The following is a 15,705-nucleotide window of genomic DNA, read 5'->3' as shown; positions in this document are numbered from 1 at the left end:
TAATGGGGTTGTGTTGATGTGTTTTCAGATGGCGATGTTATAACAGCATGTCTGTCATTCCCAAGCCCAGGGGTGAACTGTACTGTAAAGATACATATAAACTAATATGAACAACACATGATTGACATGAGGATACCAGCAGTATTCAAACAACAAACGAATGATGACGATTTCCTAATCTGAGATAGTTCTTTTTATTTACATCAAATGAGACGTGCGATTAGCTTCGGAGGTGTGCAGCAAAGGCTTCTGAGGACGATGCTTGTAATTAACTCTTGACAGCTCATCCAACTCCCGCTGCGCATGTAATGATCTGACACACATCCCCCGTGGCGGGGCCAACCCCACTGGTGCACCCTGACGTCTGTTATCTGTAAGTTGATTAGCATCTCATAGACATGGCACTACAGAGACAAGTTTACCGACGACCGGACGTTAAGAGAATGTGAGGCTGACAGAACCCTGGAGTGAACTCATCCAAATCTTGTTGTCTGACTGGGAGAGAGCCATGTTGACTGACTGGGAGAAAACCATGTTGACTGACTGGGAGAAAACCATGTTGACTGACTGGGCGAGAATCATGTTGACTGACTGGGCGAGAATCAATTTGAGTGACTGGCAAAGGCCCATGTTGTCTGACTGGGAGAAAACCATGTTGACTGACTGGGAGAGACACACATTGGCTTGGAGAGAGCTATGATGACTGAGTGGGAGAGAGCTATGTTGACTGAGTGGGAGAGAGCTATTGTGACTGACTGGGGGAGAGCTATGTTGACTGACTGGGAGAGACACACATTGGCTTGGAGAGAGCTATGATGACTGAGTGGGAGAGAGCTATGTTGACTGACTTGGAGAGAGCTATGATGACTGACTGGGGGAGAGCTATGTTGACTGACTGGGAGAGACGCACATTGGCTTGGAGAGACACACGTTGGCTTGGAGAAAGCTATGATGACTGACTGGGGGAGAGCTATGTTGATTGACTGAGAGAGACACACATTGGCTTGGCGAGACACACATTGGCTTGGAGAGAGTTATGATGACTGACTGGGGGAGAGCTATGTTGACTGACTAGGAGAGAGCTATGTCGACTGACTGGGGGAGACACACTTTGGCTTGGAGAGACACACATTAGCTTGGAGAGAGCTATGATGACTGAGTGGGAGAGAGCTATGTTGACTGACTGGGGGAGACACACATTGGCTTGGAGAGACACACATTAGCTTGGAGAGAGCTATGATGACTGAGTGGGAGAGAGCTATGTTGACTGACTGGGAGAGAGCTATTGTGACTGACTGGGAGAGAGCTATAATGTTGACTGACTGGGAGAGAGCTATTGTGACTGACTGGGAGAGAGCTATGTTGACTGACTGGGAGAGAGCTACTGTGACTGACTGACTGTCTTATTGTCTGACTGGGAGAGAGCTTTGTGGACTAGGATAGAAGGAGCAAGTTTCTGAATAGGCTAAATTGGAGGGTTGACAGGGTCTTTTCTCACTGATAGGAATATATATAAAGTTTCATTTCAAGAGAATAACCAGTCTAGACCATCCACCGAAACATTTCACCTGGATTTTTTTTTCTTAAAGGAATGCAACCTTAATATCATATTAATGTAGTGATAACTGAAAGTGATGATTGGTTTGTGCATCTTCTGACTGCATAAACAGCAAACCATTCTCGAGATCGACCAGGATTTTTCGGTCAAATATCTGTTCTCGTTCAAACTTTTGTACAACTCTGTTTTGGACATTTCACCATAACGTGTTCAAACAACACAAAACTTTCTTGGCAGAACTTTACATTAAACATTTTAATGTGGAAAATGTCAAAATCTTTCGAAAGCTCATGAGACAGTCAACTGTAAGACCAATGCACCGTCTTCGAAAAAAGGGACTGGAGTATTTGGTTTAATGTTCTTGAATAATCACAAAATGATTGTTAAGGACACTATCGTTGTAACTTTTGCCTTTGAGTAAATATTTTTTACTTCTTAACACATTTTCGTGAGTAACATTTTAGTCAAGTGCAATCCAATCTCACTCACGTAAAAAACTACCAATAAAAAGAGCAAGAAAACCGAAGCTCTCCCAATGGGGTAATGGGATTGTACGAACAAAGCTAAACAAGATAATTATCTGTGAAAAAATACCTGAAGTAATGTTAGTACCACCAGTGGTTGAGAGCCAAACATTGTTGTTTTTTTTACAGCAAACATCTATTTCACAAGTACACCAAGGTGATAAGGATTACTGTTGAATGTATGCACATGGATGAGGAGCAGGAACCTAGATGCAAGAGCAAGACCTCGTCGAAAACAGACTGCCAACAGAAAATAAAGCGTATAACTGAGTGAGTGAATGTGGTTTTCCGACGCTTTTAGCAATATCCCAGCAATATCACGGCGGGGACACCAGAAATGGGCTTCACACATTGTATCCATGTCGGGAATCGAACCCGGGTCTTGGGCGTGACGAGCGAACGCTTCAACCAGTAGGCTACCAGACCGCTTCTTACAACTTGATGGATAACAACTTCTGGTTCATTGAATATAGCGACTTTTCGATGTAGATTCTTACACCGTTATCAAGCGAGTGACAAAAAACCAAGTGATGAGAGATGTATATGCGTGGCATTTTGTGATAGGCAGCAGATTAAGATTGACAACAAGTGATAGATAACAAGTAGCATACATATAATTGGATGAAGCAACATGTACAGAATAACAAATAGCAAGGACGGAAGGGTAGGTAATATGGAGGTAAGGGTGTGTAACATGGACGGAAGGGTGTGTAATATGGAGGTAAGGGTGTGTAACATGGACGGAAGGGTAGGGTAATATGGAGGTAAGGGTGTGTAACATGGACGGAAGGGTGTGTAATATGGAGGTAAGGGTGTGTAACATGGACGGAAGGGTAGGTAATATGGAGGTAAGGGTGTGTAACATGGACGGAAGGGTAGGTAATATGGAGGTAAGGGTGTGTAACATGGACGGAAGGGTGTGTAATATGGAGGTAAGGGTGTTCAATAAGAACGGAAGGGCAGGTAATAAGGAGGTATGGGTGTGTAACATGGACGGAAGGGTGTGTAATATGGAGGTAAGGTTGACTAATATGGACGGAACGGTGTGCAACACGGACGGAATGGTGTGTCATATGGATAAAAGTGTGTGTGATATTGACGAAAGGGTGTGTAATATGGACGGAAGGGTAGGTAATATGGAGGTAAGGGTGTGTAACATGGACGGAAGGGTGTGTAATATGGGGGTAAGGGTGTGTAATGTGGACGGAAGGGTGTGTAATATGGACGGAAGTGTGTGTGATATGGACAGAAGTGTGTTTGATATGGACGAAAGGGTGTGTGATGTGGACGGAATGGTGTGTGATATGGACGGAATGGTGTGTCATATGGAGGTAAGGGTGTGTAACATGGACGGAAGGGTGTGTAATACGGAGGTATGGGTGTGTAATGTGGACGGAAGGCTAGGTAATATGGAGGTAAGGGTGTGTAATATGGACGGAAGGATGGGGAATATGGAGGTAAGGGTGTCTAATATGGACGGAACGGTGTGTAACATGGACGGAAGGGTGTGTAATATGGGGATAAGGGTGTGTAATATGGACGGAAGTGTGTGTGATATGGACGGAAGAGTGTGTAATATGGACGGAAGTGTGTGTGTGATATGGACAGAAGGGTGTGTAATATGGACGGAAGTGTGTGTGATATGGACGGAAGGGTGTGTAATATGGACGGAAGTGTGAGTGATATGGACGGAAGGGTGTGTAATATGGGGATAAGGGTGTGTAATATGGACGGAAGCGTGTGTGATATGGACGGAAGGGTGTGTAATATGGACGGAAGTGTGTGTGATATGGACGGAAGGGTGTGTAATATGGAGGGGAGGGTGTCTAATATGGATGGCAGGGTGTGCAATATTGACGGAAGGGTGTGTAATATTGACGGAAGGGTGTGTAATATGAACGGAAGGGTGTGTAATATGGACGGAAGGGTGTGTAATATGGACGGAAGGGTCTGTAATATGGAGGGGAGGGTGTCTAATATGGATGGCAGGGTGTGCAATATTGACGGAAGGGTGTGTAATATTGACGGAAGGGTGTGTAATATGAACGGAAGGGTGTGTAATATGGACGGAAGGGTGTGTAATATGGACGGAAGGGTGTGTAATATGAATGGAAGGGTGTGTAATATGGGGGTAAAGGTGTGTAATGTGGATGGAAGGGTGTGGGATTTTGATGGAAGAGTATGTGATATGTACTCAAAGATGTGTAATATGGAAGGAAGGCTGTGTGATATGGACGTTATACTGTGCAATGTGGACGGAAGGGTGTGTATTGTTAGCTGAATGTCAAGTAACAACGGCAACACGTCGTGTGTTCTCAGTTGAATGGACTGATTGAGTGGTTTTACGCCACCAACAATATCATGGCGGGGGACACAAGAAATGGGGTTCACACATTGTACAAATGTGGGGAATCGAACCCGGGTCTTCGGTGTGACGAGCGAACGCTTGAACCAGTAGGCTGCACCACCGCTCCGCTGAATGGTGAATGCATTCTGGTGTGAATGCAATGTCATATCATCAGTGGTACATCCATATAGTTGTTATCACTGTTTGCCCCTTACACCCAATGGAATCTTTCCGGCAAATAATCGAGATGATTATACAACGCTGACTTGTTGAATTTGAAATTTTGGCACGTCTTCTATTCTCAACATTATCACGAATTTAGGCAAATTGTGTTTCCTTGTCTAAAGACCACGTTTCCTTGTTATGATGTTCCTTGGGTCACGTCGCGACGTTTTGTTTGATACTGACTGTCTGGTGGCGGCAAGCGTGCATACCCTACACACGGAGCAGAGAGTGATGTGGTCGGTCCAATCAGTCCGGCGTGCGCCTGTCTCGATGTCGTCCACACAGTCCCTCCTGGAATACAGTCCTCCGCATTGCACCAGTTTAACAAGTGCTCCATATTTCATGAAGGCAAATGTCATTATGTTCCTCATTACAAGTTTCAATCTGCGTGCCAAATATCAATTTAAAGGGAACTTGTTAATTTAAGACAAATACAGCTTGACATCCGGATGGGAATTTAATTAAACCCTGAAGATTTGAACTACAACGTGTCCGCGTTGTATTTCTTCATCTTCATTAATGTCTGCTTTAATGTGTGCACGGGGTCCTTGAATCGTCCAGACTGTCAGTTAGAGGACGCCAGGTCTGAAACACGAACATCGTGTTACAGGTGCTACATAAACACAAGTCAATATTTAATTCGTTCTTTTTATTCCTTTTCTTAGCAGACTAGGGTTAAAAGTTGATTTAACTAACAGACATATTATTGTTGTTTTCTCTTCAACCATTCCACCCGACAGCTATGAAACATGATGTGGAACATGAACTGACAACAGAACAAAGGGCACGGAAGAGTCGAGGAACACGAAAAGGTAAAACGATGTGCTCAGTGGTATAAAGAAGGATTGTAGGTCGGGACGTTGAATTCAGGTCTTGCAAGGTCGGTCAAAGCACAGGGCCCCGTTCCGTGAAGCGATGTTAGCGCTAATACGATCGTAACTACATACTGTGACATAGATTTACGACAACCATAACGATAACATCACATTCTGGAACGGAGACAAGGACGTGATACAAGTGACGGTTAAGGTACACGACATGATACAAAGGACGGTCGAGGTACACAACATGATACAAAGGACGGTCAAGGTACACGACACGATACAAAGGCCGAGATACATAACATACAAAGGACGGTGGAGATACACAACATACAAAGGACGTTCGTGATACACAACATACAAAGGACGGTGGGGATAAACAACATACAAAGGACGGTCGAGGTACACAACATACAAAGGACGGTGGAGATACACAACATACAAAGGACGGTCGAGATACACAACATACAAAGGACGGTCGAGATACACAACATACAAAGGACGGTCGAGGTACACAACATACAAAGGACGGTCGAGGTACACAACATACAAAGGACGGTCGAGATACACAACATACAAAGGACGGTCGAGATACACAACATACAAAGGACGGCTGTGATACACAACATACAAAGGACGGTCGAGGTACACAACATACAAAGGACGGTCTAGATACACAACATACAAAGGACGGACGAGATACACAACATACAAAAGACAGTCGAGATATACAACATACAAAGGACGGTCGAGATACACAACACACAAAGGACGGCCGAGATACACAACATACAAAGGACGGTCGAGAGACACAACATACAAAGGACAGTAGAGGTACACAACATACAGAGGACGGTGGAGATACACAACATACAAAGGACGGTCGAGATACACAACACACAAAGGACGGTCGAGATACACAACACACAAAGGACGGCCGAGATACACAACATACAAAGGACGGTCCAGATACACAACATACAAAGGACGGTCGAGATACACAACATACAGAGGACGGTGGAGATACACAACATACAAAGGACGGTCGAGATACACAACACACAAAGGACGGTCGAGATACACAACACACAAAGGACGGCCGAGATACACAACATACAAAGGACGGTCGAGATACACAACATACAAAGGACGGTCGAGATACACAACATACAAAGGACGGTCGAAGTACACAACATACAAAGGACGGTCCAGATACACAACATACAAAGGACGGTCGAGATACACAACATACAAAGGACGGTCGAAGTACACAACATACAAAGGACGGTCCAGATACACAACATACAAAGGACGGCCGAGGTACACAACATACAAAGGACGGTCAAGGTACACAACATACAAAGGACAGTCCAGATACACAACATACAAAGGACGATCGAGGTACACAACATACAAAGGACGGTCGAGATACACAACATACAAAGGACGGTCGAGATACACAACATACAAAGGACGGTCGAAGTACACAACATACAAAGGACGGTCGAGATACACAACATACAAAGGACGGTCGAGATACACAACATACAAAGGACGGTCGAAGTACACAACATACAAAGGACGGTCCAGATACACAACATACAAAGGACGGTCGAAGTACACAAGATACAAAGGACGGTCCAGATACACAACATACAAAGGACGGTCAAGGTACACAACATACAAAGGACGGCCGAGGTACACAACATACAAAGGACGGTCGAGATACACAACATACAAAGGACGGTCCAGATACACAACATACAAAGGACGGTCGAAGTACACAACATACAAAGGACGGTCGAGATACACAACATACAAAGGACGGTCGAGATACACAACATACAAAGGACGATCGAGGTAGACAACATACAAAGGACGATCGAGGTAGACAACATACAAAGGACGGTCGAGATAGACAAAATACAAAGGACGGTCGAGGTACACAACATACAAAGGACGGTCGAGGTACACAACACACAAAGGACGGCCGAGGTACACGACATACAAAGGACGGCCGAGGTACAAAGTAAGCGCAGGGCCTGATACAGAGAAGTAAGCGCAGGGCCTGATACAGAGAACCGTTTATGTGCAGAACATGGTACAAAGAATGGCCAGGACGTGGTGTAGGGACGGCTTGCGTGATTCATAAAACGACCCAATAAACTCCCTAGAGAAACGACTGGTACAAGCCACGCCAATCATTTGTTTGCCCTGTTGCATTCGCCACGATAAACATTTCCGTGTGTTAAAATCGTGATTGTACGACACTTCGCCAGGCGCGAGGGTCGCCAAGAATACTGGTATCACACGAGATACAGATACAGATGCAGACAGGCGGCGAAGTAAGACATCCCTGCATTTCAACGGGGTTTAATACGCTGATATATATTTATAAGTAACTACCCAATGGGACGTTTCAATATATCCCATATTTTATAGAAACAAAGTGAACTTGTTAGTGGGAAGTTTCAAATACATGTACATGTCATCCGGAGAAATAACTGTCACTATCATCACCCGCCTGACTGACACTCCTAGTGAATGTCATCACCTTGACCGCTAAAAATCATATGCGGAAATTTTCGCTTGTGCAAGGAAAGAAAAATTATTTCGTCTTCGAATGTGCGTACCATGTCCGGGTTGTTTACTAAAGCGGTCGTAAAATCTGAGTTGTAGCACTGTGAAAGGTTCGACTGATCGGTCCAAGTATTCGTTGGATGGTTTGTTGTTTAACGCCGCACTATCCCAGTAATATGACGGCGGTCTGTAAATAATCGAATCTGGACCAGACAATCCAGTGATTAATATCATGTTCATCGATCCATGCAATTGGGATCGATGACATGCATCAACCAAGTCAGCGAGTCTGACCACTCAATCCCGTTAGTCGCCTTTTACGACAGGCATAGTCCAAGTATTCATTGTGGTCCTGGTGTGTCATCATCAAGTCCAAATGTGACATTGATTCACCGTCAGCGTTATATTGTTTGTTTGTATATTGTTTAACGCCGCACTCAGCAATAATATAGCTGTATGACGGCGGTCTGTAAATAATCGAGTTTGGGCCAACCAATCCAGTGATTGATATCATACGCATCGATCGCAGTTGGGATACGATGACATGCATCAGCCAAGTCAGCGAGCCTGACCACCTGATCTCGACGGTCGCCTTTTACAACAAGCATAGTCGCCTGTGACGGCAAGCATTGGTTGCTGAAGTCCTTTTTTACTACGGATTGTCATCGTATCCTAATTCACTGGATTGTCTGGTCCAGACCCGATTATTTAAGACCTGGAATATAGCTGGAATATTGCTGAGTGTGGCGTTAAACAACAAAGAAACAAACAAGATTGTGATCAACATATTGACATCTGACTAAGCTGATGCATGTCATCGTATCCCATTTGCATGAATATATTCTCATGATATCAATCACTAGATTATCTGTTCCTGACTCGATTATTTACAGATTGGGATACGATGACATGCATCAACCAAGTCGTTGTTGGGGGAAGGTATATGCAGGCACATGGACAAACAAAAGTTGTGTTTGCGTAGTCTCAGGGCCTCCGATAAGCGGACACGCAGTGACCACTGGTGGATCAGCCCCACTGACCAAGGCATTGTACTAATAACACTGACTAGAAAAGACATGACTGAGCGAAGGTAATTAACGCGGAATTTCTGCAACAGAATAATTAATTATTCTTCCATGTAAACAGAACATATAAACAAAATATAAGAATAAATTGTATAATTCATTTGTTTATAATTTGATATAATAAAGAAAAAAGATACATCTTGGAATACAGATTGATGCCATCCATGCCAATATAGCAGTGACCAGAGTTTGTGTTATCGATGGTTCAGTTATCTTGCACAGTCTCTTTTGTGTGCTCGTCACTGTATCATGTATCATAACCTATGATTGTGGGTTCGAATCCTCCGATTATGTTTCTAGGTTTGTCAGCACCATACCCGTGCTCGTGGGTTTCACCGAAGTGGTACACGTCTGAGACCCGCATCACTTCGGGCTTTCCTCCCACATTAAGCTGACACGCCGAATAACTGGAATACTGTCACTGTTAAAAGCGGCGTTGAACCCAACTCACTCACTCACTATAATCCTGGTAACAAGTAACAGGTGTTATCTCAAAAGTGTAACAGCTTCATGCTTATTTAATACTATGCCATTACATGAGCGGATACAGAGGGGGGTGGGTGTGTGTGTGGTGTGTGTGTGTGTGTGTGTGTGTGTGTGTGTGCTATGAATTGTGGAAGGTTGGCCTACTTTTTATTTCGAAAAAAATCTTTATTTCTGTATAAATTACCACCAAAGACAATAAATAGATCTTAATTGTGCACACACATCCCCCCCCCCCCCCCCCCCCCCTTTTAAAAGCTGTATCCACCCATGAACACTATGCCATTATCACTGTATCATCTCAACAGCAACACTGGGTGAGTGAGTGTTTGTTGCTTAACGCCGATTGGGGTAAGCTGTGGATCGCTTAGATATCTGCCAATTCACACGCGACACTGACATTTAAGGAAACAGTTACACCCCACAAACGGCAAGCAATAAATAAAATACTGAGCTCGCTCCCGTGTAATACCAATCTTATGAAACTCTTGAATAGTTCCGCCACGTTCCATTTACTTACTAAATCAGGTTGTATGCCGTTTTACGCGTCCTGAAACGCAATACAAAATTGTCCTGGGAGGTGAGCGAGCGTTCTTGAAGGATATGGAAAGATGTGAGCAGTGACGAATTGGTGGGAGAAGGGAGCTAACTCTGCTTGCCTAATCGAAAGTGGAAGGTTGGCCAACATTTGAAACTGAACGCGCTCGTTACTCAGAATATACACAACTAAACCGTATTACAATTTTCTGTTTTGTCATATAAACTAAGTTTCCTGACTATTGATTGAATTGGAATCTACAAATGTGTAGACACTACAGCAGAATTCCGTTCTGCGAACATTGCAAAAACACCACAAAGGCCCATTAATGCTCAGTTCTTTTTTCACTGTCGAACTCCCGAAATACAAATAGGCTTGCCTCATTTCAAATGTTGACATACTTGTCCTGTCTATTGTGCCGGTAACAGATTATATGGATGTGCTTTCGCTCCTCGGCATTTGAATTGAGTGAGTGAGTGAGTTGGGTTTAACGCCGCTTTTAACAGCATTCCAGTTATATCACGGCGTGTCAGCTTAATGTTGGAGGAAAGCCCGAAGTGATGCAGGTCTGGCGTTTACAACTTTGGTGAAACCCACGAGCACGGGCGTGGTGCTGACAAACCTAGAAACATAATCGGGGCGAACCGGGAGTCGTACCCACAATCATAGGTTTCTGGCGTGCCCAAGGGACGCAACTCTGCACAGCGAATTGCGGCGCCTTGGACGACTGGGCCACCCGTGCTCCCACATTTGAATTGGAGAATGTTCTTGCTTTGCAACTATTTCTGCACACCTTTGACACTGACAAGGTGTTGATTCAGACTGTGTAACTATTATTAGCCCTTTATCGTATGTAGCTCATTTGCACAGCAACAAGCGAAAAATATATACTACTCAAAAGAAGTTAAGGATCACCCGATTCTTTCATATTGGTAATGTTAATCTGTCATGGCATGAGAGATTAACTATTGTAATATGGAAGAATCAGGTGATCCTTAACTTCTTTTGAGTAGTATATAAGAAAGAGAATTTATGGATACCTAATAAGGGGTAAGTATTTTCTCCGAAACGTTGGGTTCCTCATAACAAAAGAAGTTGACATCCATAAATTCTCTTCCTTATATAGTTGTATCACTTCTAAATGACTTTCAAAGATTTGAATAATATATGTCGCTATGACCAAGCATCTGAAGTCAGTACCAATGTGAATGCAGTAAGTGAGGGAGTGAGTTGGGTTTAACGCCGCTTTTAACAGTATTCCAGTTATATCACGGCGTGTGGTGCTGACAAACCTAGAAACATAATTCGAGGCGAAGCGGGATTCGAACCCACAATCATAGGTTTCTGGCGTGCCCAAGGGACGCAACTCTGCACAGCGAATTGCGGCGCCTTAGACGACTGGGCCACCCGTGCCCCCTGAATACAGTGAAGATTCGAGAGTTGCAAATGTCGACCCATCTGTTGTATTCACTATCGAAGTAAATCTCTTTGACGGGAGAAAAAAATGGGACCACATGTCATCAAATTATTATCAGCACAAAGCCCATCAAATGATTTGTTTTGTTTGTTGTTTAAAGCCGATCAAACAAAACAAATCATTTGATGGGCTTTGGGCTGATAATAATCGTATGACGTGGTCCTCGGTTTGCAAATGTGGTTTCACCCGTTTTGATCATTATGCATGGCTGGAAAACGTGGGGCCACATTTTACAATATGTTTATCAGCACGAGTGAGTGAGTTACTTGGGTTTAACGCCGATGTTAACAGTATTCCAGTCCTATCACGGCGTGTCAGCTTAATGTGGGAGGAAAGCCCGAAGTGATGCAGGTCTCAGACGTTTACCACTTCGGTGAAACCCACGAGCACGGGTATGGTGCTGACAAACCTAGAAACATAATCGGGGCGAACCGGGATTCGAACCCACAATCATAGGTTTCTGGCGTGCCCAAGGGACGCAACTCTATACAGCGAATCGCGGCGCCTTAGACGACTGGGCCACCCGTGCCCTCTTTATCAGCACGAAGCCGTGAGGTACGCATAACACTCAGCTTGCCTGAACTAGATTTACTTTCTGAAATGTCGGCCCATATGCAGCCATTTATTTTTCAGTAAACTAAGGTGGGCCCACATTTTATGAAACCTAAAATCCTCGAGATTTCAATTTCATTGGCAAAACCGTTTTTATTAGGCTACAAGTTAAGGATGGAGAGATGAAAATAGACATATAGTCAAACATTCGATGAACTGTTTACCTCAGAGATAAGAAGGCGAATAAATTTATCTTACTTCCATCTCAGAATATTGATATCTGATTGGTTCACGGAATCTTCATAAAATACCCTAAATTAATGAGTCAGTGAGTGAGTTTGGTTTTACGCCGCTTTAGCAATATTCCAGCAATATCACGGCGGGGGGACACCAGAAATGGGCTCACACATTGTACCCATGTCGGTATTCGAACCCGGATCTTCGGCGTGACGAGCGAACGCTTTAACCACTGGGCTACCCGACGGCCCCTCCTAAATTAATGAATTGGGATGCCCCGCTAAAATTAAAACAGTCTGCAAGTGAATACCCTTTCCCAAATGAACCACAGACTTCGCCCGCGATTTCGCCCAATTTCTTTAACAACGTTAACATATTCAATCCAAAGTAGTTTGATATTTTATCCAACAAGATTCAGCAGGATCACTAGATTAAATGTACAAAACACAAAATCAATGTAAAGCTTTAATGTGCTTGAAGGGATTTGAATATGCTGTGTGAAAATGTTCTCCTCCCGAGCGTCTCTGCAAATTGTCAACCTTGGAACGATGGTTTCACCATGTCACTCCACATCCATCTCATGCCAGCGGCAGGTAACAGTGCGACAAAAATAGAGTTGGTCCCTCTCATGCTGTGTCTTCCTGTCATCGGAAGTCATGTGAGCGCATTTACTTGAGGCTTGGCTATTTGCACGTGCAGGAGTCATCACACTTGCATGTCTCGCCACTGGTGCATCCTTTGCCACACCCGCAAGAACCTGAAATGTGGATAGCAAGAAGGATGAACTCACTGTAACACAACGGCGAAGCAGTGATATTAAAATTAATATAATATATAGTTTCCTAAAAGCGCCAATAGGTGAATGGTGTTTTGCACGATATGTTCCCGCCACGGGAACATAGTCAATAAGTATTGTTGGTTGGTTGGTTGTTTAACGCCGAACGCCGAATAGTGAGTGAGTGAGTGTGTGAGTTAGAATTTAAAGTCACATCGGCAATATTTCAGCCATATCGTGACTATTAAGGGTTAAAGATACAAATACATAGGGACTTACATAAAAACCTGCATACGAAGGACAGTAAAATAACTAGACTTATCACAGAAATTTATTTAAAACTAGTATGTATACGTAATATAAAATCAATAGCACCTTTGACTGCATGAAAGTTACCTATTGATCGTGGAAAGGGTTTTGTCGCTTTTATTGTGCAACATACATATCCTGTCTTTTGTGTTTACCTGAACACTTGCACGTTTTCTTGACCTTGCACGTGTCGCACGCACAATCGCCCGGGTTACACTTGCAGTCGGTACCGCACGCGCATGGGTCGGTCTTACACTCAGCTGTGCATCCTTCGCCTGGAAACAGAGGGAAACGTCAGCTAACGTTTGAGTGAGGTCTAACATCCTAATATCATGAAAACATTCAAATGTTTCAGTAATCGAAACGCTATGTCCATAGAAAACGCAAAAGGAAAGAAAATGAAACAATATGCACCCCACTCGCATCAATCGTGTTGTGCTAAAAAGGACAAAAAAAACCCGTGCAACAGCGATTTACACTGGTGGATGGTTACAACAATACAAGCCACATTCAGCTCAGTAGACTAAATAATCATTGTAATCATCCGAGCCTCATTAAAATTTCCTGCGAAGAGCAAAGGCCACTGGAGATCCGTGTATGCATGAATAATTTCAAAAAAGCCTGTTCAGATTCAAGGGTTTGTATATAAAAATTCGAGAAAAGTTACTTTTAAATGTAGTGTGATATATGTGTGATTTTCAGTGTGATATATGATATGGCTTGATGTGTTACAATCATATGAACAGTTAGACCATATGACAACACGTTGTTCATCGACAGATACAAAACTTGGATAGGCGTTATGAGATATTTACCTCAGCGTGAAAATTATATCATAGCAAATGCTTCATGAATAATAACCTTATACAATCATTAATACATCATGAATACATTTCAAACTGTACTTTGAATCTATACACACCAGTAGCTGCTATGTATTAATAATCCTCACGGTGTACGAGCTTGATTGGTTACATTCTATTACTTTGAAAACAGACACCTGGCAGTATGCCAGCAACAGCTTGTTCTCCCAAGACTGCGCCTTTAATGTTACCTTAAGGAAAGTGTCAGTTTAGCCTTTAAATGCGAGATGCACCCAGGAGAATATGTAAATTGTGATACCCTCAAATGGTCGTAATAAAGAGTACGATAAATAAATGCGAAAAAAAACCTTTCCACAGCCAAACGATATCTCTGCTAAGAGCTAGGTAAGGTTATCTTCAATGCCGTCACACCCCCACACTTGCTACTTGTGATCAACTCCAGTATATCACTTTAAGATCCCTGAAGCGTTCGAAGATCTTCTTTACGTCCGACACAAAGGAAGGTGTTGTTAATGTTATAATGGCTTCGGTATTTGGAGCAATGAAATATGTCCTGTTTAGACACATCTACGTAAATACGACGTTTATCTGATGACATATCGTGACACAATGCCGTTCATGTACCACAGATAACAAAGACTTCATCACATGAACAACACCCCTCGACTGCATGAATGTTCGGAGGTTGCGGCGATCACAAAAAAGTCGGTCAACATATACAAACAGTGGCAAATCATACTTATCCTCGATCCCGAGTGTAGCATAAGGAATACTAGCCCCTAACATGGTTACACATCACCAACATTTACACACGTCACGCTAATCAGATGTCTGCTTGAATATTGCTGATAAACACACGAACAGCGGTGACTGTTTGATGGATGCTGGGACAACAATATCGAGACACGCCTACCTTGGGGACTGGACATGATGATAATGTAGTGAGGCTGGTAGAAACGCTTCTGTTCTTCGCAAAACAACTTCAACACCGACACTGAAGCAGGTCAGGCTGACTCGGGCTATATATCGATTGTGATGCTGCACACGGCACCGAATTTTCACACGGCTCCCTGTCACGAGTTCTGCATTACGTAATCGACCTTTATAATATGCGTATTGAACTTGTCAGTCAGTGATGTGGACTTTGGCGCTGTAGAAAAATAATAATTATTATTATTGAGTTGAATTAACAATTTTGAAACAACTGAAAAATACAAAAATATTATGGACCTTATCGTTGGCTTTGTTTATGTATGTCTGATGTATGTAAGCGATTTGCTGAAGACGCCACACTACCTTACGGCATACCGTAGTACAAATACACGAGGTCAAGGTCCAATCAGTTTGTTTTCGCTGACCGTGAACACACA

The 15,705-nt window shown here is 43.3% G+C and overlaps 1 protein-coding gene across 1 annotated transcript; it reads right to left on the bottom strand.

Moving 5' to 3' along the window:
- Positions 1-12,879: 12,879 nt before the first annotated feature.
- LOC139479153 (metallothionein-like) lies at positions 12,880-15,368 on the bottom strand. The gene is made up of 3 exons (XM_071261935.1): positions 15,249-15,368; positions 13,667-13,786; positions 12,880-13,184 (listed from the first exon to the last, which is right to left on the bottom strand). Exons 1-3 carry the CDS (start codon positions 15,262-15,264, stop codon positions 13,111-13,113), a joined length of 210 nt encoding a protein of 69 aa, XP_071118036.1. The 5' UTR covers positions 15,265-15,368; the 3' UTR covers positions 12,880-13,110.
- Between the last annotated feature and the right edge of the window lie 337 nt (positions 15,369-15,705).

This window comes from Haliotis cracherodii, unplaced genomic scaffold (assembly GCF_022045235.1).
Source record: "Haliotis cracherodii isolate W230 unplaced genomic scaffold, xgHalCrac1.p SCAF_4, whole genome shotgun sequence".
NCBI lineage: Eukaryota > Metazoa > Mollusca > Gastropoda > Lepetellida > Haliotidae > Haliotis > Haliotis cracherodii.
Note: the sequence above shows the minus strand (reverse complement) of the source record. Positions and strands in the feature narration are given on the sequence as shown.